At 38.3% G+C, this 26,887-nt stretch overlaps 1 protein-coding gene across 1 annotated transcript in view; it reads left to right on the forward strand.

Moving 5' to 3' along the window:
- The first annotated feature begins 1,232 nt into the window (after positions 1-1,232).
- Positions 1,233-26,887, forward strand: part of acadm (acyl-CoA dehydrogenase medium chain) — a 55,372-nt gene continuing 29,717 nt past the window's right edge. The window contains exon 1 of the mRNA XM_039734867.1: positions 1,233-1,346. Coding sequence (XP_039590801.1) covers positions 1,329-1,346 — 18 coding nt within the window. The 5' untranslated portion in view covers positions 1,233-1,328. The remainder of the gene's footprint in view (positions 1,347-26,887) is intronic.

Here is a 26,887-nt window from a genome sequence, read left to right on the forward strand (position 1 = left end):
TGGATGAAAACAATCAGCGGTGATCCTTTTGACAAGGTTTATGACACTAGTTTGTACAGGTCTGCAACAGATAGAAGAGTATAGCCAATTATTTTCTCATCAGACTTTATGACACGCTGTAATTTATTTTTGAGTCGACAACAATGGAAAATGTGATCACCCTTTCAATCATGGTTTTGTAAAATTGTACTGGGGTGGGCTGGTAAATATTTAAATTCTTTAGTTAATGTAAAAATATATCAGCTGCTGAACCATTTTAGTGGTGGAAGTAGTGTTAATGTCCCAGCTGAGAGTGTATGTGATAGCTGTGTCCCAAAATTTGGAGGACTCCATTATATTGACTGCAAAATAATTAATTTCTAAAGGAAGAGGTTGTAACCACGGATTGCAAAAGTCAATTATCATTTCCACTGTCTTGGTGGTATTCAGTACGAGGTTATTTGTAGTGGACCAAGGCTAAAGATGAGTCAACTCCTTTCTGTATGCTGTTTTGTTACATTAGTAATTAATAATTATGGTGATAGTGAACATTTTTTAGTACTGTATAACCAAGATCTTAAATAAATGCATTAAAGAACAACAATTCCGCACAAAAGACCAGCTACGGCAATGAATATCAGGTACATGGTTTAGCAGTTCTTTCATATGTTATTGGAAGTGAGCAGGACCTGCGGTCAATAGTTGACACTCATAATCTCAAGTTGTTAAAGATTGCTTAATAAACAAACCCAAAGCTGGTGATATTCTCCTTCAGTGATATTTGTTACGTGTCTTGCTAGAATCCAGAAAAAACTACACAACAGTTCTAACTCTGCTGCCAAGCCATCCTCTTGGCACTTACTGTTGGCACTATTGTTCTGTGCCCTTATTTTCAGTTTCTTTTCTATGTGACCTATTTTTAATTCTATTCTCTGATCACTTTACTGACTGGCACAGCTTTAGAGTCAGGCAGCTGTCAGAAAAAGGTATCAGTGGTTGCTGGGAACATTGAGAAAACAAACCATTGAGCAATTGAAATAGTTACTTATTTTACATTATAACATAAATACATTGGGATCTATTATCAAAGTAAAGGAAGTTCATAAAATATATGTTTATGCATTACTCACTTAATGTTTACGAACAACAACACAATTGATTTTAATCTCAATGTAAAGTGAAAATCCAAGCGACTTACAATACATACCACTAAACTGAAGATATAGGCGAAAGGTCACGCCGCTACACCATGTGACCCGACGTGACGTAGCGCTCTGTAAATCTCGCTTGAGACAGCCTGCTTATTAAACGTTCAAAGGGCTTACGACACGTACATTCCAGCGGCAAGCATGTTGCGTTTCACTAAGGTGAAGTGTTTTCATTATATTGTTAATAGTACAGCAAAATATTTTTTTCATAAGAACCGTTTGGTTTTAAAATTGAAATACTAATGTATTTGAAGTACTTTGTAGAAAGGGGTTTCTATATTTTTGTATTGTGTCGGCCGTTGTTTAGGAGGTAATAGGCAGCATTCTTGTTTAATTCACAGTTTCCGAAAAAATATCAAGTGTTTGGAAGCAAAGAAGTGTGTCATGGAATGCGTATGAAGTGTGTGGTTTGTGTAAACGGCCTACTCAAGTAACGCAGGAGTGCACAGCATGGAGGACGCTTCCGATAAGTAGATAGACGTGGCTGACTGGTTAGGATAGACAACGATCACAACTTGGTATTTACATGCGATTTATGTTTTTTTTTTAACCTGAACATGAGTTTAAATCCGTGTTCATTTATTGTACTGGTGCGTGTAATTACTGATAATTGCGCTAACAATGCAAGAAAATTATACTTGGTGATGTAGTTGTCTTACCAAGACTCGAGATGAACTAATCAATTCTCTTTCCGGCCCGACTGCATAGGTTAAGCTTATGGGGCTGTCCGTGATGAACGAAGCGACTCAAACCCAAGACTCGAGATGAACTAATCAATTCTTTTTCCGGCTCAGACTGAGTTGGTTAGCCAATTGGGCTGTCACGCGTGATGAACGAGCGACTCAAACCCGAAAACTTGTCAGATAAGAGGCGAGGTGAATCATAGACTAGATCCAGGATGAATTAATATTTTCTGTTTCTTATAGCATTATAGTTTTGTCTTGTTTGTAGTGTGATCAACATTTGTGTAAGCAGTAGATGTGTTAGGGAGGTAACAGTTAACATTTTAATTATATTTTGCTAAAATGAACGAAATGACTCGAAAAAGGTTTCATTTTGCTGTCAGTCAGTAAAATGATCCGAACTTCCATCACTGTTTATACTTGCATACTTTACGTAAATCTGGAGGAGTCCACCAGGTGGCAGTGTGAGATATTATCACGGTGAGAACATGTTTGGCTTCTCTGGTGAATTGCCTAAAACACCTATTAAATTCGATAACACCTTACCGCAATATCTGTGAAAGGATGTTTATTGATTAAATCCATCAATCCAAGGATGTGTCCATTCCAACAAGCATTCGACTGAGAACAATCCCTGGACGATATCAAAGCACACATACACTGCGTCATTTTAGCGGCACCAAATCCCCAAATCTGCTTATCTTTGGAAGGAAACCGGAGCACAGTGTGAATACAAGCAGGAAATGCAACGTAATCCCTGCGAGACAGCAGCTGCTGTCGCCACCGTGACCCCATGTGTGTAATTATTAACAGTATTCATTATTTAAATGAAATTATATGTAAATGTAACATACACACTTTAATGCATTTCATCATGAAAGTGATATCAAGTATGAATCTAAAGACTAAATGTCAGAGAATTGGTAACGCAGGAGTGCACAAGAAGCATGGAGGACGCGAGGTTTGGACCGATAAGTAGATAGACGCTATACATTATGGCTGTTAAGTTGCTGGTTAGGATAAAATGTATCGCGGTCATTAACGATCACAACTTGTTGGCATGCTTACATCGCCAAACAGAACAAATTAAATGTATGATATTCCAACTTTATTTAGAATCTTTAGATTTTTTTATCACGTGTTCATTTATTGTACTGGTGCGTGTAATTACTGATAATTGCGCTTAAACGGCAGTGGCTTCTTACTGTGTTCATTATTAACAATGCAAGAAAATTATACTTGGTGATGTAGTTGTCTTAACGTTCCTTCAGTCTGCTTTGACTCTTCTCAAGCGTTCGGACTTCCTTATAATGTTACACGTGGCGTAATCGGTCAATTCCTGCCCTTTGACTATTCATAAGCTTTATTAAACAGTTACTGTATTGAATGCACAATTTCCATAATTTACCTCATGCACTGTTTATTTAAACAAGGGGGAAGATAGTGTAGCGTTTATTTGTATTGTATGCATAGACTGTTGCCCCAAATTTTAATAAACGGTTACGTTGTGATTGCACAGAAGTTGTAGTAAAGTTTTACATCGCATTTCAGTAGTCTTACACTATGCCAACCACAACAGTAGCTGTTGTGAGTAACCTTTTAAAGTTGGTTAATTTCAGGTAACTGTGGAAAACCCATGTCCCATTTCTAGTTCACTCTGAAGTCCCAATAACGAGGAGAGGTTGCCAAAATTATCCAGGTTCAGGCAAATTGGGGTACGCAAATAGTCATATCATTAAGATCGTGGCAGTGATATGCAAAACTAACTAGGCATGCTATATCTTTGTTTCTGCAGGCGATATCTCAAGGCATGAATTAGATCATATATGATACAGGTGTATTCTTTCTTTATCCCGAATAGTCGATCTCAGTTTTTAAGATTGCAACTGCAATATTGACAATGTTAATAAAGGTTTACATTTTTAGTTCAAGTACTGTGTATTACAGGCACAGACAACACATTTTAAAATATAATTAAGCATTTGCCGATTTTACCAAACTTGTACTGACTGCAATACACCCGGTTATCTAATGTACTGACGTTTTTGAGTTTGGCAGAGGTAGGCAATTTCACGTCCCAGAACATCCTACTTCATCTGTTTTTGGTGCACCTTGAATGTGAGTGTAATAAAGCCATCCTCAGAATTATTCGCCAGCTCATTATGACGTAGTGGTTATGTATTTATGGTTATATCTACCAATCCTATATACTGTTTTTTTTTTTATGTAAACACTTATTTCCCCCAACTAAAAAAAAACAACACAAAAAATTGAGCATTCTATTGGAAGTTGCTTGAAATTGAGTTTTCTAATCGTTTTCTGAAGTAGCACCCACATGCAGAGCTACAGCACCATACGTCACCACAGTTACAGACCCGGAAGTGACGTGTCTGTCATTTCAGGACTGACTTCATAAAATCATAGACGTATATAGATAGACACCACATTCACTGTGTTGCCCAGCCAACACAATACGTCAGCACGTCCGCCCTATTGCAAGTGGCAAAAGTGCCATTTAAAGTAATACAGGTGGACGTGGAAACCGGGTTTTCTGATGGAAAAAACAATAAAGTTTAAAACAGTATCGTTTACATACAACAGATTTTGGCGAATTGTTTACATGCAATTATTTATATCCATTTATACACTAATAATAATGGCAATTATTAAATAATAATAATATTAAAAAATTCCTCCCATATAATTAACATTTCTCGGAATGCCTTCTTCCATCACCGAAACATTTCTAGACTTCATCCTGTTCTTACGCAACACAGTACTGAAGTATTGGTTATTGCCCTAGTCGCCTCACATATACACTGCCTGGCCAAAAAAAGAAGTCGCCACCAAAAAAAAAGGTCACACACACTAATATTTCATTGGACTGCCTTTAGCTTTAATTACGGCACGCATTCGCTGTGGCATTGTTTCGGTAAGCTTCTGCAATGTCACAAGATTTAGTTCCATCCAGTGTTGCATTCATTTTTCACCAAGATCTTGCATTGATGATGGTAGAGTCTGACCGCTGCGCAAAACCTTCTCCAGCACATCCCAAAGATTCTCAGTGGGGTTAAGGTCTGGACTCTTTGGTGGCCAATCGATGTGTGAAAATGATGTCTCATGCTCCCAGAACCACTCTTTCACAATTTGAGCCCAATGAATCCTGGCATTATCTTGGAATATGCCCATGCCATCAGGGAAGAAAAAAATCCATTGATGGAATAACCTGGTCATTCAGTATATTCAGGTAGTCAGCTGACCTCATTCTTGTAGCACATACTGTTGCTGAACCAAAACCTGACCAACTGCAGCAACCCCAGATCATAGCACTGCCCCCACAGGCTTGTACAGTAGGCACTAGGCATGATGGGTGTATCACTTCATCTGCCTCTCTTCTTTCCCTGATGTACCATCATTCTGGAACAGGGTAAATCTCGACTCATCAGACTACATGACCTTCTTCCATTGCTCCAGAGTCCAATCTTTATGCTCCCTAGCAAACTGAAGCCTTTTTTTCCGGTTTGCCTCACTGATTAGTGGTTTTCTTACGGCTACACAGCTGTTCAGTCCCAATCCCTTGAGTTCCCTTCGCATGGTGCGTGTGGAAATGCTCTTACTTTCACTATTAAACATAGACCTGAGTTCTACTGTTGTTTTTCTTCGATTTGATTTCACCAAACGTTTAAGTGATAAAGAGGGAGGCGCTGATCACGATCATTTAGGATTTTTTTCCGGCCACATTTCATCCTCGAAGACGATGGGTCCCCACTATCCTTCCAGTTTTTAATAATGTGTTGGACAGTTCTTAACCCAATTTTAGTAGTTTCTGCAATCTCCTTAGATGTTTTCTCTGCTTGATGCATGCCAATGATTTGACCCTTCTCAAACAGACTAACATCTTTTCCACGACCACTGTATTTAGATGTGTCATTTAATTTCGACATGGTTGTTTAAGAAATGAGAAGCAACTCATTGCACCAGTTGGGGTTAAATAATGTGTTGCCAGCTGAAAGATAATCGCCCATGCAGTAATTATCCAATAGGAGGCTCGTACCTATTTGCTTAGTTAAATCCAGGTGGCAACTTTTTTTGGCCAGGCAGTGTAGATTACTGTAATGGTATTCTATCTGGCATCCTACAAAAACGTATCCATCGCTTACAACTTATTCAAAATTCTGCTGTCGGGGTAATAACCTGCTGTTCTAAATCCACTGAACATATTACACCTATTCTCTCTCAACTTCACTGGCTCCCTGTTAACTACAGAATACAATACAAAATACTGCTCTGAACATTTAAAGCTCTCCACAACCTCGCTGATCTCCTCCAGACATGCACTCCCTCTCGCTCAATCAGATCCTCATCTGCAGCTCTACTTTCTGTACCACACATCAGACTCAGTACTATGGGAGCACGAGCGTCTCTCGTGCTCCTCAACTCAGGAATTCTCTTCCCTCTTGTATACGTCAGCTCAATTCAATAACACATTTTAAAACTGCCCTCAAAACTTCTCTTTTCAAACTGACATACCAATTGTGAATTTTGCACTGTTACTGCCAGTTATCTTTGTTTGCTAATTATTGCTTTTTGATTTATCATTCTCTTGTTTTAATTTTACTAATGTTGTTTAATTTTATTGTAAGGTGACCTTGAGTGCTAAGATTATAAAATGGGATTTTCTAATGGCCAAATGTAACCAAAATAATTGTTCAGCCTTACCTATGAAATGTAATCCCCCGCGATCTGGTTTAGAGCGTACAGCAGTTTGTACAATCCCAAGCAGCGCATGCGTGAGGCATCTTTTTCCATTACTTCACTCCACAGCAGTGGCACTCGCAATATTGCAGCGACGTTGACGTGCGATGCTGCTGGTCATGCGGCGTCACAGTAATTCTATGTGTATGCGTAAAATTACTTTTGGAAGGTTTCGGCAGGACTCGGCAAAGCCCGGAAAGTAACGAAGAGTGAAGGATCCGTTCAGGAATTAAGCGATAAAAAAGAGAGGAAAAAAAGTACATCAAACCGAATAATACATATCATTGTGAAGTTCAGAGGGTTTCTGCCATCACGTCGTGTCATACATCAAACTAAACAATAGGGATCATTTCTGTGAAATACACTATTAACATTTACATTGTGTTCGGGTCTGTGGGAACCATTTAACATGTCGACAAAATTAAAATCCTCAAGATCTGTGTTAATAGAAAATAGTTTTTCGTTTTGCATTCATGAAACGAAATTTACAATTTAATTACAATGTTTGCACCATGTTAGACTTTAGTAAACCGTTAATAATAAAAGTGATTGTTTTTTAAAATGTACTATACATGTGTGCAATATTGTTCTAAACCAATTTAGAATAAACATTTAAGCTAATCTAATATTTTTAAACATGAATGTGAAGAAAACGGCAATGCATATTTTACACTGAATTATGCTATATATTAATTGCCTTTATATAGAACTACTCTAGTTTTTGTCACTTATTATTATAAACGATAGGGCATCAAAAGAAAAAAAATAAAAATACTAATAAGAACACAATTTATATCTAGAGCACCCTTCCTATGCCCAAAATTCAGAAAGAACAACAGGACCTATATAACATTGGCTATAAATAATATCATCACTAAATAAAGATAAATACAGGATATACAAAACATTCAAATAGAAGTAAAAGACAATAATTCAGACTAAAATACAACATATAATACTACAATAAAATCTTGAACAAATACCATAAATTGTGATGAAAATGCAAACCCTGAGTACCTGGACAGATAGAGGGGGTAAACTGAAAGAAGGGGCAGAATGTCAGGTCTGTTTAATGTCTTCCTAAACAAATGAGTTAAAAACAAATTAATTTGTTTTGTCAGCTGATCTCATTAATTTTGGGAGGTCTTTCCACAGTCTGGGCACTATACAGCTGAAGGCCCTGCTGTCACCCACAGAGTACAGGTTAGTGTGGGGCACAAAATCAGAGGACCTTTAGTGGGCAGGTCAAGAACATAATTTGATATTCAGTCCTGTAAGACACAGGGAGCAGTGAAGGTGCAGCAGGATGGCTATGATGTGCTCGCTGTTGTTGGTCCATGTCAGAACTGTTGCAGTTGAGTTTTAAATCAGCTAGAGCTGTGATATAAGATTATATTATTATAAAATTAACTTAATTATATTATAAATTAAGCAATGAGGGTTGCCCTGAACATGACATAAGCTACATAGTGTCTGACAATGGGTCCAAGGATTTCACTACCTAATGGCAGTCAAGGTGCCGTTGTCTAGCCTATAGAGGTCTGTGCGTCCCTCCATAGATATGCTTCCCCAGACCATCATTGACCCAACACCAAACCGGTCGTGCTGAACGATGTTACAGGCAGCATAATGTTCTCCACGGCTTCCCTAGACCCTTTTTCCGTTTGTCAGATGTGCTCAGGGTGAACCTGCTCTCATCTGTAAAAAGCACAGGGCACCAGTGGTGGACCTGCCAATTCTGGTATTCTATGGCAAATGCCAATCAAGCTCCACGGGGCCCACTAGAGAACGTCGGGCCCTCAGGCCACCCTCATGAATTCTGTTTCTTTTTGTCAGAGACATTCACACCAGTGGCCTGCCTGCTGGAGGTAATTTTGTAGGGCTCTGCCGGTGCTCATTCTGTTCCCCTGGTCCTCCTGATGGCATAAGGACCTTCTCTGGCCCTGTCCAGCTCTCGTAGAGTAATTGCCTGTCTCCTGGAATCTCCTCCGTGCCCTTGAGACTGTGCTGGGAGACGCAGCAAACCTTCTGGCAATGCTACAGTTGTTTGAAAGTTTGTGAACCATTTAGAATTTTCTATATTTCTTCATAAATATGACCTAAAACATCATCAGATTTTCACTCGTCCTAAAAGTAGATAAAGAGAAACCAGTTAAACAAATGAGACAAAAATATTATACTTGGTCATTTATTTATTGAGGAAAATGATTGAATATTACATATTTGTGAGTGGCAAAAGTATGTGAACCTCTAGGATTAACAGTTAGTTTGAAGGTGAAATTAGTCAGGTGTTTTCAATCAATGGGATACCAATCAGGTGTGAGTGGGCACCCTGTGTTCTTTAAAGAACAGGATCTATCAAAATCTGCTCTTCACAACACATGTTTGTGGAAGTGTATCATGGCACGAGCAAAGGAGATTTCTGAGGACCTCAGAAAAAGAGTTGTTGATGCTCATCAGGTTGGAAAAGGTTACAAAACCATCTCTAAAGAGTTTGGACTCCACCAATCCACAGTCAGACAGATTGTGTACAAATGGAGGAAATTCAAGACCATTGTTACTCTCCCGTCAGGAGTGGTCGACCAACAAAGATCACTCCAAGAGCAAGGCGTGTAATAGTTGGTGAGGTCACAAAGGACCCCAGGGTAGCTTCTAAGCAACTGAATGCCTGTCTCACATTGGCTGATGTTCATGAGTCCACCATCAGGAGAACACTGAACAATAATGGTGTGCATGGCTGGGTTGCAAGGAGAAACCACTGCTCTCGAAAAAAAACATTGCTGCTCGTCTGCAGTTTGCTAAAGATCACATGGACAAACCAGAAGACTATTGGAAGAATGTTTTGTGGATGGATGAGACCAAAATAGAACTTTTTGGTTTAAATGAAAAGCGTTATGTTTGGAGAAAGGAAAACACTGCATTCCAGCATAAGAACCTTATCCCATATGTGAAACATGGTGGTGGTAGTATCATGGTTTGGGCCTGTTTTGCTGCATCTGGGCAAGGACGGCTTGCCTTCATTGATGGAACAATGAATTCTGAATTATGTCAGAGAATTCTAAAGGAAAATGTCAGGCCATCTGTCCATGAACTGAATCTCAAGAGAAGGTGAGTCATGCAGCAAGACAACAACCCTAAGCACACAAGTCATTCTACCAAAGAATGGTTAAAGATGAATAAAGTTAATGTTTTGGAATGGCCAAGTCAAAGTCCTGACCTTAATCCAGTCGAAATGTTGTGGAAGGACCTGAAGAAAGCAGTTAATGTGAGGAGACCCAAATACATCCCAGAGTTTCAGCAGCAAAAACTGGGAGACTAAAAAACCTGCTCCAGAGCGCTCTTGACCTCAGACTGGGGCGACGGTTCATCTTTCAGCAGGACAACGACCCTAAGCACACAGCCAAGATGTCAAAGAAGTGGCTTCAGGACAACTCTGTGAATGTCCTTGAGTGGCCCAGCCAGAGCCCAGACTTGAATCCGATTAAACATCTCTGGAGAGATCTTAAAATGGCTGTGCACTGACGCTTCCCATCCAACCTGATGGAGCTTGAGAGGTGCTGCAAAGAGGAATGGGCGAAACTGGCCAAGGATAGGTGTGCCAAGCTTGTGGCATCATATTCAAAAAGACTTGAGGCTGTAATTGCTGCCAAAGGTGCATTGACAAAGTATTGAGCAAAGGCTGTGACTACTTTATGTACATGTGATTTCTCAGTTTTTGTATTTTAATAAATTTGCAAAAATCTCAAGTAAACTTTTTTCACGTTGTCATTATGGGGTGTTATTGGTAGAATTCTGAGGAAAAAATGAATTTAATCCATTTTGGAATAAGGCTGTAACATAACAAAATGTGGAAAAAGTGATGCGCTGTGAATACTTTCCGGATGCACTGTAAATGCTGCTTAAATTTAAATATACATGCACTTGTATGTTTTAATTATTTTTAAATCATACTTTTACTGTATTTATACAGGTGTGTTTTGTTTGTCTTCAGTGAATCTATACAGTCGCAATTCTTCAGGTGTAATTCTATGAACTATTACTTTATGTAGTACTTGTTTCCTACCAAAACTTAATGCTGTTTGACACACAGCATCAAATCATAAACACAGTACAAAAAAAAAAAAGTCTATTGCTTACTAAGCAGCAATTTTAAATGTCTTTCTTTTCATTTTCCAATTAAATTTTTAAAAAGTACGCAGTTCAAACTCAAGCCATGTCCATTTTAATTTAAAGAACAGAATAAAAAGGACTGAATTCCGTAAAGTAGCTTTTCTTGCCATTTGTGTAGTTGTACAGGATGACTTCTCAGTTTACTTTTTTCACTCGCCCCCCCCCGCCCCCATCTTTAACATAACTGCTAATATACCGATAGCCTCTCACTCACTGGTAAAACAAGTTTCCACTGGCTCAGCTACTATAATGACTTGCATAAAGGAGCACTACATAAGGCTTAGAAAAGCAAGGGCTGAAAATATCATTTATTTTTTTGTGATTGGCCTTTTTACCAATCACCAATAGTCTTTTCTTTTTCAACTGGCAGCTGATCAATATGAGCATCCCGACTGGAAATGCATGTGAAGGATCTTAGACGTATTGCTGTTGGTATAAATGAGCCCTAAGCTGCACTTCTTTCAGCAGTCCTTCTGAATAATGTGTTGGCCAGAAGTTTTCAGTGTTAATGTATCAAAAGAAAGAGGAAGTGCAGCATTGTTCATAATGGCATTCAGTTTTGTTTTCATTCTCTTCCTTTGCTACTATCTCCAGGGGTCAAGCGTACATCCCATGGTTAACACTCCTTTTTAATCAGCTTGTTAATTTGATGGGCCTCTCTTGAGGGGTTGTTATCAGCCCAGCACACCACAATCATAGAAAATCCCTGGCCATCACAAGAGTTGTAGAACATCCTGGTGCACTTCAGTCATGCTTTAAGGCCAAAATTTCTTCTATACTACCACATCACATATATTTGAACTTGCACTTCAGACCAGAAGACCATAAAGAGTCTACTTGCTGCCTTAATATTGGTGTTTTGCTGTGCCTTTTTAGCTAGAACAACTTGTGTCTTACTGACTCAGAAAAATTGGATTTGAAGGGGATCATTTTGGAGTTAATGTGCAAAAGTCTGAGGCACTGTGTGGAACATGATTAGGTGATGACCCCTGCTCCTAGTTAATATGTACAACTTAATGTAGTTGCAGAGAGATTGTATTTTAATCAAAAAATTAAAACTAAATAAATTTACATTGATAGCGTTTTAACTTGCAGTATTTAATATGATTTTATATGTCCTGACATATAAATTGATATTAGAAAATTGGGGGATACCTGTGTACATGCTGATTACTTAAAACATGCACAGCAACATAATATGCTGTCTTTAAAAGGAAATGCAACAGCTTTCTGTTTTAATTTTTCTTTCTTCATATACAGTGTGGTGTGAAAAACTATTTGCCCCCTTCCTGATTATTCTTTTGCATGTTTGTCACACAAAATGTTTCTGATCATCAAACACATTTAACCATTAGTCAAATATAACACAAGTAAACACAAAATGCAGTTTTAAATGATGGTTTTTATTATTTAGGGAGAGAAAAAATCCAAACCTACATGGCCCTGTGTGAAAAAGTAATTGCCCCTGAACCTAATAACTGGTTGGGCCACCCTTAGCAGCAATAAGCAATCAAGCGTTTGCGATAACTTGCAATGAGTCTTTTACAGCTCTGGAGGAATTCTACTCATCTTTGCAGAATTGTTGTAATTCAGCTTTATTTGAGGGTTTTCTAGCATGAACCACCTTTTTAAGGTCATGCCATAGCATCTCAATTGGATTCAGGTCAGGACTTTGACTAGGCCACTCCAAAGTCTTCATTTTGTTTTTCTTCAGCCATTCAGAGGTGGATTTGCTGGTGTGTTTTGGGTCATTGTCCTGTTGCAGCACCCAAGATCGCTTCAGCTTGAGTTGATGAACAGATGGCTGGACATTCTCCTTCAGGATTTTTTGGTAGACAGTAGAATTCATGGTTCCATCTATCACAGCAAGAGGTCCTGAAGCAGCAAAACAACCCCAATGATGTTCTTTTCTGAAATGCTGTGTTCCTTTTCAGATGTAACGGACATTTGCCTTCCAAAAGTTCAACTTTTGTCTCATCAACAAGGTATTTTCCCAAAAGTCTTGGCAATCATTGAGATGTTTCTTAGCAAAATTGAGACGAGCCCTAATGTTCTTTTGCTTAACAGTGGTTTGCGCCTTGGAAATCTGCCATGCAGGCCGCTTTTGCCCAGTCTCTTTCTTATGGTGGAGTCGTGAACACTGACCTTAATTGAGGCAAGTGAGGCCTGCAGTTCTTTAGACGTTGTCCTGGGGTGTTTTGTGACCTCTCGGATGAGTCGCTCTGCTCTTGGGGTAATTTTGGTGGCCGGCCACTCCTGGGAAGGTTCACCACTGTTCCATGTTTTTGCCATTTGTGGATAATGGCTCTCACTGTGGTTCGCTGGAGTCCCAAAGCTTTAGAAATGGCTTTATAACCTTTACCAGACTGATAGATCTCAATTACTTCTGTTCTCATTTGTTCCTGAATTTCTTTGGATCTTGGCATGATGTCTAGCTTTTGAGGTGCTTTTGGTCTACTTCTCTGTGTCAACAAAAAGGTGTGGCAGTAAAACATTACTCTCACAGTTAGGTTATTTTTGAGCCATTTGATTTTTTTCTCCCTAAATAATTCATTTCTCCTATGATGCAGAAACATTTTGTGTACTGCAAAAGAATAAGTCAGGAAGGGGCAAATAGTTTTTCACACCAGCCATCTAAAGATCTCTTCTTTCCTTGCCATTAGTTTAAGGATATTTTTCTACTTATTAAAATGCATGGAAAATCTGAATAACATGGATGTACTTTGATTTCTCCTATGGCAATTTCATTGAGCCTTTTTATCTATTGAGCCTTTTTATCTATTGATCTTTTCCATTACCTAAGGCTGCTTCCACTTACATGGAGGACAAAGCTCACAATCTACTTGTTCAAATGACACTGTTAATTAACTGCATTTTTCAGGTTGCTTGTGAAAATGAAATTCATATTTTAGCCCCTTTCTACAATACCCTGCTTCCAAAGGTACAGGCAAACAATTCAAGAGACTTTCGTTATTTGTCTAATATTAGAGCAAGAAAAAATCCTATTATAATAATAATTAATAATTCTTTGCATTTATATAGCACTTTTCTCACCACTCAAAGCACTATTAGTAGTCTCAATTTGGTTGATTGATTTATCCCTACTTTTAACATTGTTGTTTAAGGCATTTTTATTTAGGGTTAATTATCACAAATTAATATAAAGCTCTTTTTCGCAAACTTTTGCTGTCTGTATGGAAAAAATGTAAACAAGATGCGAATAGATGGTCCACCCTCCATCTCACATTAGCAGGGAGATTCAACACTGTTAAGATGAACATCCTTCCCAAGCTTCTTTTTCTATTTCAGACCATCCCTATATACAGTATCTCACAAAAGTGAGTACACCCCACACAATTTTGTAAATATTTTATTATATCTTTTCATGGGGCAACACTAAAGATATGACACTTTGATACAATGTAAAGTAGTGTACAGCTTGTATTTGCTGTCCCCTCAAAATAACTCGAGATACAGCCATTAATGTCTAAACTGTTGGCAACAAAAGCGAGTACACTCCTAAGTGAAAAATGCCCATATATTTACAAAAATGTGAGGGGTGTACTCACTTTTGTAAGATACTGTACATTAACAAATCTTTTATTAAGAAATTAGATTCAATCTTAACCTTAGTTATGTGGAATTCGAAACATCCACACATCCAAAGGGCGACTCTACAACGACCTAAAGCATAAGGGGGCAAGGCACTAGCTCACTTTCTGTTTTATTACTGGGTGGCAAATATACCGGCCATAAAGACTTTGGGCCTCATGTATAAATGATGTGTATGCATAAAATGTTGCATACACCCATTTCCACACACACTTTGAGATGTATAAAAGCTAAATTTGGCATAAAGTCACACACATTTTCACAGCAGCCTCACCTCGTGAGTACACACTTTTATGCTCGGTTTTCCAAACCGGCAGCACCCAGCGTCAAAGCAGTGCCTGTGTGGTCTCCCCTTTTTCAGATTCGCATCAGCAATGCAGGATTTACCAATACACTGAAATTAATTGCACATCATTTACAGATTCACTTGTTTGTAATCATTCTGTAACCGTATAGTGGTGCACAGAATGGCCAAACTATTCCAACTATCATAGCTGCTTTAGAAGACATCATCAATAGAAGAATTTAAATAGAAGAGAGCATGTATTCATATTTATGATGACTGATTTCCAAGAAGTATCCTCTTGGAGCTTTGTGCTGAACTGGCACTAGCTTTACAAAGGCAGACTTTGAGGAAATGTCCTCTTCCTGCTCCTTTGCAAGTTCTGTCCACTTTCAGGTTTTAGCTACAGGCGCTTTTCAAAATGAACTTGCTTATGATTGTGTATTTCACAGACATCACTGAGTCATGCCATGCCAGCTGTATGGGATAGTATTATCCACTTGTCATCCAGATACAGTGGTACCTCGGTATACGTCCTTAATCCGTTCCAGATCCTTTGACTTATACCAAACAGGATGTATACCAAATGAATTTTTCCCATAAGAAATAAAGGGAAAATGATTAATCCATTCCCATGGAAAAAAATCCTATTGTTATTGGCATATTATACATTGATGGGGTTGTATAAAATAATTTAAACGCTGCTTAATGCTGAAATACATAAATACAAAAGCAATTAGATGAAATAAATGAAAATTTAACCTCGCTTTAGTTTTTAATAACGTCCTTATTTTTCACAGTCGTAGATACCGTCGTTCTCAGCATACAGTATGCAGCAGTCAAGTCCTGGATACGCATGCCACCTTCATACTTCCCAACAATCAATTCAAATTTACATGAAAAAACACAAAATCATGTGAAAATTCAGTTATAGTGCGGGTTGTTCACTGAATGCTAGCAACTGGCGTACTGCCAGTCGTGGCTTTGTCTCGAGAGAGGTAAATAAGGGTAGCGTGCAGTGTTGTAGCATGCAAGTCGTATACCAAGCAAAATTTTTCACGTCCAAACAGGACGCATACCAAGTTGAACTTTTTCCAAAGCGGACGTATACCAAGGTACCACTGTATATGATTTGGTTACACTGTGGTTGAACTGGCAAACACAAAAGTGCAATTTACAGCAACATCCAGTTTTCCAAATGTAATCAGAGTGGTCAACTGCACACAAATTGCTATTGCAGTGATGCTGGACAAGTTACATCAGCCAGGGATGAATCACCAAAAAATGGGCTGGCATTGCATAATCTATAGCAGGAGAGCTTATTAAAACGGCAACTCGGCACAGTCGCAGGTGCTTTTCCAACTAGTGCAGCAAATGGTAAGGAGTCCTTTTAAGGACAGCAAGTCACCTCAAAGAGCAATATAAAGAGCAGAGAACCTATCGGTTGTGGTGCTTGCTGTACTATAAAGGCACCGTCAAAGAATTAGTTTATGTAAATAGAAAGCATTTCCACTCTATTAATGTACTGGTCTATAATCCACAGAATGTGTGTCGCATTGTGCAAGCATGTAACATGCTACATAATGAGGCACACAATCGTGGCTTACCTGTACCTGAAGAGATGCGTTATGATGAACCTGACCCACCAAATGATTACCCAAATTAGACAGCGTTATGAATTTGTTTGAATGTAAGTAGCAGAATGTGAAAATGGGTAATCTAGATGAAGTATTTATTTTTAACCAAATTAATTTATGGTCAGTATTACATGGTACAACCCTTATATTTCTTAGTTCACTGGCCACATCTCTTCCAGAATCAACTATTGCATTTTGTGACTGCAGACTGACTTCATTCACTCAAAATATGGAACCAGTGTAGGAAGCACTTTAAGACAGAGAAGCTCATATCTTTTGTACCTCTAAATGACAGCCACTTTTTTCCACCCTCTCTAACATATACAGTACTTAATGCTTGGAAAATGTCTGGGGTTAAAACATTAAGAGACTTGTTTTTGCATCCTATGAGCAATTAAGCTTCAAATTTAACTCATTATCACAATCTTTCCACTTCTTTCATGATAAAAGCTTTACTAAATGGAACCTGCCCAATTTTCTTCACCTTCTATCTATTTCTATTCCAGAAGAAATATTGATCAGTCTTGAAGACTCAGATAGCATCTCTGCAATTTATAAAAACATTTTAAAGTTCCCTCCTTTCAAAGATCGCAGGGCATAATGGGGAAAGGATCTTTCACTTAATATTTCAGAAATGGAGTGAAAGGCAGCCATGCACAGAATACGCTCTAGCTCCATATGTGCAAAGCCCACAATTATTCAACTTAAAATCTTTTATTGAAAGCATTTATCTCGTTTAAAACTATTCAAAATGTTTCCAGGAAAAAGATTCAACCTGTGAATGTTGCAATCCAGCTCAAGCCTCAGTGGTCTAGATGTTTTCGGCATGCACCAAATTAACATTGTTTTGTACTCCCAGATGAGCTTAAAGTGGAAAAGAACAAACAAATCGTAATTGCTTTTACCTCATTACTAGCATGTAGACTTAATCTTGCTCTGGAAGAATCCAAACCCACCACTTTTAAGGCAGTAGGTAACTGATGTTGTATACTGTTTGAAATTAGAAAAAAATGTAACTCGGAGGATCTGTTCAAAACATTTTTTAAATATGGCAGTATCTAATAATGTTTTAGAATAAGTTTCTATTGGTCTCGTCCGATGCGAGAGATGGACGTCTGAAGTGGAGCTCCGCTAGCAGTGGTGTTATTTTTCATATTTGCTTATTATTCTGAGATATCCTGTATTTATTCAACCCGAGAGGGACTGCTACAGTATATGTAAGCACATATAAACATGGCCAACAAGAAGTGGGGTTCGAAAGAATCAAACTAAAGCTACATTCAAGCTACGATCAGCAAGCCCCAGTTCAAGATACGGCCTATCAGAGACAGACCTGGATCAGATGGGTGAAAGCACAGACTCCTCGGGACCACGGTCCGCTACATCGTCGCCGGCTGAGAGCGAAAAGGGGAGCGAAGGTGCGATCGTGAGTGCAGATGTGGATAGCTCGCCGATTGGAGACGATTACCTGAAACTGGAAAGGGCCGGGAAGTCCGCGGCTTCAATTACGCGAGCCTGGAGCAGCGGGGACACCGGCTTCAGCAAAGTCTGCTGCTTCATCTACGGTACAAGAAGGCACAATTGAACTATCTGAACTGAAGGTGTTGCTCGCTGAGCTCACGCAAGATATAAAGAAAAGCGAGAAGGCTAATGAGAAAGCAACGGCAAAGGCACTTGAGAGACTGAAACAGGAATTGAAACAGGAGATGAAACAGGCCAATGAATGGCTGCGACAGGAATTCCAACAGGCAAATGAAAGGCTGCGTCAAGAGGTGCAACTTCAGCTTCGACAGGTGCTGGGTAAAATTGAAGAGCGCATTCAGGAAAACTCGGTTAAACTGAGCACGCTTGCTGATCAATTGGAGCATCTTAAGGAGACATTCACGAATCGGATTGAAATGGCCGAACATTTAGCTGCCAGTGCCGAGGAAAGAGCAGTAAATGTCAGTTCCGAATGCAAAAAACTCAGAGAAAAACTTGGAGACAGACTGGCTGCTTTAGAAGATGGGAGTAGAAGGTATAATGTCAGAATTGAAGGTCTGCGGAGAATCGAGAAAGTTCAAACCCTGTGAAATTCGCAGCTGAACTTTTTCTAAAATAATCGGGCGACTTTAAAGCAGAATCTGAGATAGCAGCGCTTACAGCGTCGCGATCAAACACCGTCAGACCCGACCAAGATCTTTTATAGTTTTTTGAACGATTATCATTTAAGCTAGAGGTGATGGCACTCCTCAGAAACAAGGAAGATATTATATATGAAAATAACCACATTCGTATCTTCCCTGACTTCTCTCCAGCAACAGCTATAAACGCGCAGCCTTCTATAATATTAAACAGCGCTACGGCAAGCCAGTGTCAAATACAGCCTCCTGTATCCGGCAAAACTGAAAGTGGAATGGCAGGTCATTTCTATGTCTTCGCTAGCAAGGAAGAAGCAGAAAATGAATTAAGAAAGCTGATCCCGGACTATTCTGATACATAATAGTGAGTCATGGCGGTAAATGATAAAGCTAGGATTAATAATCTACTGTCTGATCTATTGTTTTAAAATACGGGTTTTTATCAGCATATATTCTCATATATTCTTATTATTACTTAGTATTACTAGGGCGCTATCTGTTTATGTTTTATTGTGCCTAATTACTTTTCCTCCTTTTTTTTTTTTTTTTTTCTAATTATTTCATGTGTACCCTAAAAGAGACTGTTCAATATCATACCCTTGGTTTACTGTTATTGCTATTACTGCATTAAGACTTGTTATGCTTATTTTGGACACATCTTTAACACCATCACCGGGTTTATTATCTGGGGTATCATCTTAATGCACTAAAATTGCTGAAGACTATATATATATTTTAAGTGCAAAATTCTTTTTTTTTTTTCTCTTTTAAAGACTATATTGGTAACAGATATCTCTATCTTTTAACCATAAAGCGCCACTGCATGGGGCTTGTTGTGCTTTGGACGCTCTGTCTCTGGGTATGTCAGAGGACTGGGACTGCGTGAAGTGGGTTTTAGCCTCACTTGGGGAGGCAAAAAGGGAGGGTGGGGGGTTAAGGGGAAGAGAAAGAGAGCAGGCTTGATCTATACCTAATCTATCATCTCAATCTTTATAATTATAACTATCAACGTAATAATAAGCTGCATGGCAACAACTCTTGGGGAAATAGGAAATTAAGACCTAAACTATTTCACTTCCAGTTAAGACTATAAAATGACATCAAAAACTCAGAATCAGTGTCTCCATGATGGGACAGTTAACTTCGTAAGCTGGAATGTTAAAGGCCTGAATCACGAATTAAAGAGAAAGAAAGTACTTTCTCACCTAACAGGTCTAAATGCTAAAATAGTATTTTTACAGGAAACCCACTTACTAAGCAAGGATCAGTTCCGGCTGCAAAAAGACTGGACTGGCCAAATGTTCCATTCTAGTTTTACAAAGAAAACTAGAGGGTGGGAATTCTCATACATAGAACAGTACCATTTGTAGCATCAGATGTAGTATTGGATCCTGAAGGGAGATATGTAATGGTCATGGGAGACTTATCTAACTGTAAAATGATTTTGATAAATGTTTATGCACCTAATGTTGATGATAAGGAATTTATACAAAATTTATTTGCATCCATTCCCAATCTGAACACTCATAAAGTTATAATGGCTGGGGACTTTAATTGTGTTTAAATCCACTTTTAGATAGACTTCCTCCACAGGGGAAGCCTAACACCGCAAAGATAATTACAAAGTTTATAACTGATCACAACTTATCAGATCCCTGGAGGTTTTTAAACCCAAATTCAAGAACATATTCTTTCTACTCACCAGTACATCATTGCTACTCAAGGATTGATTACTTCTTTATAGACAATAACTTCTTGCCTAAGATTAAATCTTGTAAATACGATGCTATTGTTATTTCGGACCATGCACCTATGATCTTGGAGCTGAAATTACTAAGCCCCATACACTCACCCAGATGGCCTCAACCCTTCTATTAGCTGACGAGAATTGTACTGAATTTATATCCAAACAAATCAAATTCTTTCTAGAGACAAATACATACCCCGAGATCTCTGCAGGAATACTCTGGGAAACTCTTAAGGCCTTCTTAAGAGGACAGATTATCTCATATCTTTCCCACAGAAATAAATCCGAAGCGAAGAAAGTAGCAGAGATAAAAGCGAAATTACTAAAATAGATGAAGAACATGCCAGACTACCAAGCGAGACTCTACATAGAGGAGGCAGGCTCTACATTCAGAATTAAACCTCTTGACAACTAAAGAAACTGAACAACTAATTTACAAATCCAGACATCATTACTATGAACATGGAGAGAAAGCTAATAAGCTTATAGCTCAACAAATTCACAAGCAAGAATGCAAGCGCAATCTCGGTAATCACTAACAGAACGGAGATAAAATCATCGAACACAAAAATATAATGCACACTTTCAGAGACTACTATAAATCCCTATATACTACTGAGTTTAAAGAAGACAATATACAATCTAATGCATTTCTGGATACATTACAGATACCACAAATAGACGCTTTTAGTGTGGAGGAACTTGATAAACCTCTGGCATTATCAGAATTACTAGATGCTATAAAGTCACTCCAAGGTGGAAAAGCAGCAGGCCCTGATGGCTACCCTGCAGAGTTTTACAAGAAATTCTCCGCTCAGCTAGCTTCCCTCCTATTAGCAACATTTACAGAAGCCAGAGATAACCAATTCTTCCACAAACCTTTCGCCAAGCACTAATCACTGTCTTTCCAAAACAAAATAAGGACTTATTACAATGTGCATCATACAGACCAATTTCACTTCTGAATAACGACGTTAAAATACTCTCTAAAATCATAGCTAGAAGGATGGAGAAAGTGCTCCCTCGTAATATCACAAGACCAAACTGGATTTATTAGGGGCACACTTATCTTCAAATCTTGACGCCTGTTTAATGTAATATACTCACCAACTAAATCAAACACCCCAGAAATATTATTATCATTGGATGCAGAAAAAGCATTCGACATGATTGAATGGAAATACCTTTTTACTATATTGGAGAAGTTTGGGTTTGGCCCGAACATTTGTGCATGGATTAAATTACTGTATACTAACCCAGAAGCTTCAGTTTGCATCAATAACATTTGCTCAGACTACTTTAAACTAGAACGTGGCACTAGACAAGGATGCCCTTGTCACCGCTGCTGTTTGCATTGCCATTGAACCACTGGCAATACATTGTCGAAATACTGATCAGATAAAGGGGATTAGCAGAGAAGGACTGGAACAGAAAATCTCATTATATGCAGATGATATGGTACTGTATATATCGGACCCAGAAAATTCTGTGCCTGCAGTCTTAGCAGCACTCACAGAATTTCAAAAGATCTCTGGTCTCAGAATTAATCTGAATAAAAGTGTACTCTTTCCAGTGAATTCTCAAGCATATAATATTAGATTAGACACCCTACCTTTTATCATTGCAGAACAGTTTAAATACCTAGGGTAAACATCACAAGTAAACATAAAGCTCTTTATCAACAAAATTTCGCCGTCTGCATGGAAAAAATTAAACAAGACTTGCATAGATGGTCAACTCTTCATCTCACACTAGCTGGAAGAATTAACACTGTTAAGATGAATATTCTTTCTAAGCTCCTTTTTTATTTCAAAACATCCCAATATACATTAATAAATCATTCTTTAAGCAATTAGATTCAACAATAACCTCATTTATTTGGAATTCAAAACATCCACGCATCAAAAGAGCAACCCTACAAAGACAAAAGGCAGAAGGCGGCATGGCTCTACCAAACTTCCAGTTTTATTACTGAGCGGCAAATATACAGGCGATAAGAACCTGGACACAAATAGAAGAACATACACAGGCTTGGACTGCAATAGAAGTAAAATCCTGCAGTACTTCTTTGTATTCCTTGCTCTGCGCTCCAATAAACACACGTTATCGGCAATACACTAATAACCCAATTGTGCTCCACTCACTTAAAATCTGGAACCAATGTAGAAAGCATTTTAAGACGGAGCAGCTTCTATCTGTGGCACCCCTGCAAGAGAACCACCTCTTTCAACCTTCACAAACATATGCAGTTTTAATATCTGGAAAAAATTTGGAATTAACTTGCTTAGAGATCTTTATATAGACAACGTCTTTGCATCCTGTGAACAATTACATTCCAAATTTAACATTCCAGCTACACATTTCTTTCACTTTTTGAAGAGGTTTCTGACAATGTTGTGAAAACAAAATTATCCAGTGATCTTGTAGATGAAAACCGCTTGTGGTGCAGAAGGGTCAAAGGAGGCCAGAGTCTTCTAAGCATGCAGTCGGGCCAGAAGTGGGCAAATCACAAGCAGATTCAACACTGGTGTTCAGAGTGTCCTCTCAAAATACACCACTTGTTGGATTTCGTCTCGAATTGGCTACACTAGCCAAAGCCGATGTAGTCAATGTAAAACACCACCCCTCATCCTAATAGCTGCCTTCTAGCCAATTACAGTATATTAGTTTAAATACATAAAATATGGTAAATTTGAGTTTCTAAGCAGAGAAACCATTGTAGATTTAGAGGTTTGGGTATCAATAGAGTACTGCATTCATCTTTTGAGACTACCACAGTTTTTCTCTAACAAGAAAGTTGCAAAGGAATTGACACTCGAATAAAACTTATTAGTATGTATATATTCATTGCAAACATGGGAGTCAATTAAGTGTAACCCTGCCTGTTGTATCTGAGTCTAGTGCATCGTTTGTTCTTTTTTACATAGCTCATGCCACACTTGGAAGACAGTAGTTGTGCTGTTTTTCCAATGGAACTGGTGAATTGCATCAGAGAGGTGGAGCATTCTTCTATCTCCACTTTTGGATCGTCCACATCTTTTGGCTCTTTTTGTTCTGTTGAAACAGGTGTATCAGAGAGACAATAAGTTGAAGATGAGGTTCCAGGGCCTATGCTGCAGTTGTGTGGTTGTCCTTTTGATTCTCTTCTTTCTTTTGAAGAGGTGTGTGTAGTACTCACTTAACTGCAAACAATATGCCTCATCTCAAAATAAAAGAGAGAATAATAACTTTCACTATACTACAGAGCTAAATCACAATTCTTGTGCATTGCAAAACTTACAACAAAATTCAGTGTTTTTGTATTTTGTCCCTGGTACTTTGAGTAGAATAACTGAATTTAAACAACTTTTACAAAGTTTAATTTTAGACTTGCATGTTACTTAGTGTTGTACCTTTCTGTAAAGCCTCAGTGACTCTCCCAAAAAGCTGTATTTTCGCTATTTCATAAAAGAATCCTTATGCCCAAGTGATTTTTGCAGCTTTCACTGAAGGACAGTTATTTGTATAAAATAATTGGTTCATCCTTTTATTCTTAAATCTGTTTAGTCCAGTTCAGGGTCACAGGGTTAATAATTTACTGAAGTTTGAGTTTCTAAGCAGAGAAACAGTTGTAAATTTAGAGGTTTGGGTGTCAATAGAGTACTGCATTCATCTTTTACACTTGCAACTTTTGTAAGTTTAAGAGTCTTTACAGACTTTACCGTTGCTTGCTATCTGTTAAAATGATTTTTTTAATTGCATTTTATTAGCACATGATTAACACAATGTAGTCCAACAGATGGATAGCATCACAGATTTCTATTAAACACTTTATGTTTAACCTGAGCATTTTGGTTGTCGTAATATTACAAAGAAGAAAGCCTTGTGTGAAACATACTGTTTCCAAACATTTTCTTATTAACATAAAGTATTCTCCATAGCTACAGATTTGGGCTATAATTCCAGCTCCAGCCCACAGGAGTGTTTTTTTGAATACATAAATTGACATAATCGAAGAGAAAAGTAGGGAAGCAAAAAACCTTGGTTGAAGTTGTGCCATATATGCTAGCGCCTGCAAATGCTTTGTGTACTTCTGTCCTGATTGACCAAAGCTTTTTTCTTTTGAGCTGCACCACATTTTTATTAAAGCAAAAGAGTAGGAAACAAAGTCACATGTCACAGTTTATGGTCCTTGCCTATTTTTGTGAATTTTCAGCATATTTTAAGTAATATATAGCAGTGTTCTCCCTAGTGTCTTTTTAGTTGAGCGCCCGGCTGTCATCTTGCATGACGTTGTGAGATGACAGCTGCAGATCTGCAGGCACAGGCAGATCTAATGATCTGCAGAGATGGCAAGGGACGAGCGGGCGGGTGGGCAAATACTGCTAAAGCTAGTAGCAGGTGTCGAGGCAGAGCAGAGTTCACAAGCAAAGAGTATAGGGAGGTGGGGTTTCGAGAGTGGGCTGTACATGGTAATAGCGAGGGTGTAGCAGCTTAATACAGTTGCAAGGAGTATGGAGAGGAGGGCAGGCGAGAGGGGTCTGTACATGCTAATAGCGGGAGTGAAGCGGCAGTTCATAAGCAAAGAGGATGTGGAGGTGGGCGGGAAAGAGGAAGTCTGATAAAATAAAAAAAAAGTCTAGTGAAACCAGCCTTTCGGATATCAGAAAAAAAGCGTCGGGAAGTGATATCTCTGTTCTCAGCGTCAGCGCAGTCTGTATAGTGTGGCTGAGTGTACAGCAGCTCTCATCTTGTAAAGTAAATAGCAAACCAATAGGCTATATACACATACAGTTGTTTAAGCATTAGGTGTGTTCTGTGTGCAAAAATCCTTGTAGCACTCAATGTGGTTCCTGTTTAAAGTGACCCTATCTGCCATTCTTATATTTGCTCATATTTGGACCTGTGTCCATATTGCAGAAACCCTTGCAGCACACAGTGTCCTGAGCAAAAGTTTTGTCACTGAATTGCTGAGGGTTTTGTACGGAAGTGTATTAGGGCCACGGTGAAGAAAAAAAAAATACGGACAAAGTGAAGAAAAAAAAACTATATGTCAAGAATAAAGTTGAGATGCTGACTTTATTCTCAGCATTTCCACTTTAATCTTGACACTTATGATGAGAATAAAGTCAACATGTTGCTACATAATTTATGACGGAGGTTTGAGAAAATCTAGTAAATGAAACATTCATTTTAAGATGAAGCAAATGATGATCTACTTTAATGACAAACTACGAGAATAAAGTCAACATGTCGAATTTAATCTTGAGATAAAAGGCGAGAATAAAGTGGAATTGTCGACTTATATATACACACATATATAATACACACATATATATACATGTGTATATATATATATATAATATATATATATATGTATGTATATGTGTATGTGTATATGTATGTATATGTGTATATATATATGTATATATGTGTGTGTGTATGTATATATATATATATATATGTGTATATATATATATATGTGTATATATGTGTATATATATATATATATACAAAACACATATATATATCAGTGTTGGCGGTATCCAAATTTTGATACCGTCAAACCTCCTCCCTATTTTACCTCGGTATACGGTATTACCGTGAATAATAAAAAAATTGTGACGTAAGGCTCAGACAGCGTCACCAAACTGTTGGCTTGTGCCTAAACCGTTCAGAAACTGAATATCAAACACTAATACTGAAACAATAACAAAATAACATGCAGAACAATATTAACAACTTTTATTAGCAACAAATAGCAGTTTATAAAAAGTGCAAATACAACAGTCAAACAGAATTAAATTAACATAAACATCCAGAACAGTTTTCGCGAGAGCCAGCACACAAATCAATTAAATTAAATCAGACCGCCTGAACAACTTTTAATAACAAAGATGAGCAGCTTATAAAAAGGGCAAATCGACCCACAACAGTCAACCAGAGTTGAATTAACATAAACATCATCCATATTATAAAAAGTATTGCAAAGCAATAGTCCTAAACAAAAACGTCTTCTTTCCAATATCGTTTTTAACGTAAACCAAATAAAATACTTGAATCAATGAAATAAAAATAAACACAGTGCTAAAAGGAACGAATGGCAAGTGGCATCAATCTATTCAAGATTTCGCTAGAAAACCAGCATGTTTACTTTGTCCGCTTTAACAGGGCACGCGTTGTGGACCGACAACTTTACCTGCGGTGCTGAAAACCCGCTCCGATGGTGTGCTTGTGGCACAGATGCACAGGTACTTTCGCCACTTTCGCGACATCTGGGGAAAACGTCTGGCAGCATTTTTCCACCAGAGAAGTGGGTCCTTGTCTCCTTGAGTAACTGGCTCCAAACAGTAGTCTGTTATTTCAGCTCCGACTCGGTCCTCTACGGTGCCGATGCCGATGGGACCTACCATTGCATCAGATTTTTTTTGCAGCATACTCCCAAAGTCACCACGCCAATGCAGGGACCTGATTGCGGCATGAATGTTGGCAGCGTTGTCAGTGGTTATGGCTGAAAGTTTTTTCTCGTTAAGTTGCCATTCCTGAAGTGCAGCTCTGAGCGCAGCAGCAAGATTGTCTGCTGTATGACTCTCAGGAAAATACGTAGTTTGGAGGCATTTGGATTCAAGTTTCCAGTCAGGTGTAATAGTACGGACAGTCAGAGACATATATGGTGTCATGTTAACTGGCGACCACATGTCAGTTGTTATGAAT

Source organism: Polypterus senegalus, chromosome 14 (assembly GCF_016835505.1).
Source record: "Polypterus senegalus isolate Bchr_013 chromosome 14, ASM1683550v1, whole genome shotgun sequence".
Lineage (NCBI taxonomy): Eukaryota > Metazoa > Chordata > Cladistia > Polypteriformes > Polypteridae > Polypterus > Polypterus senegalus.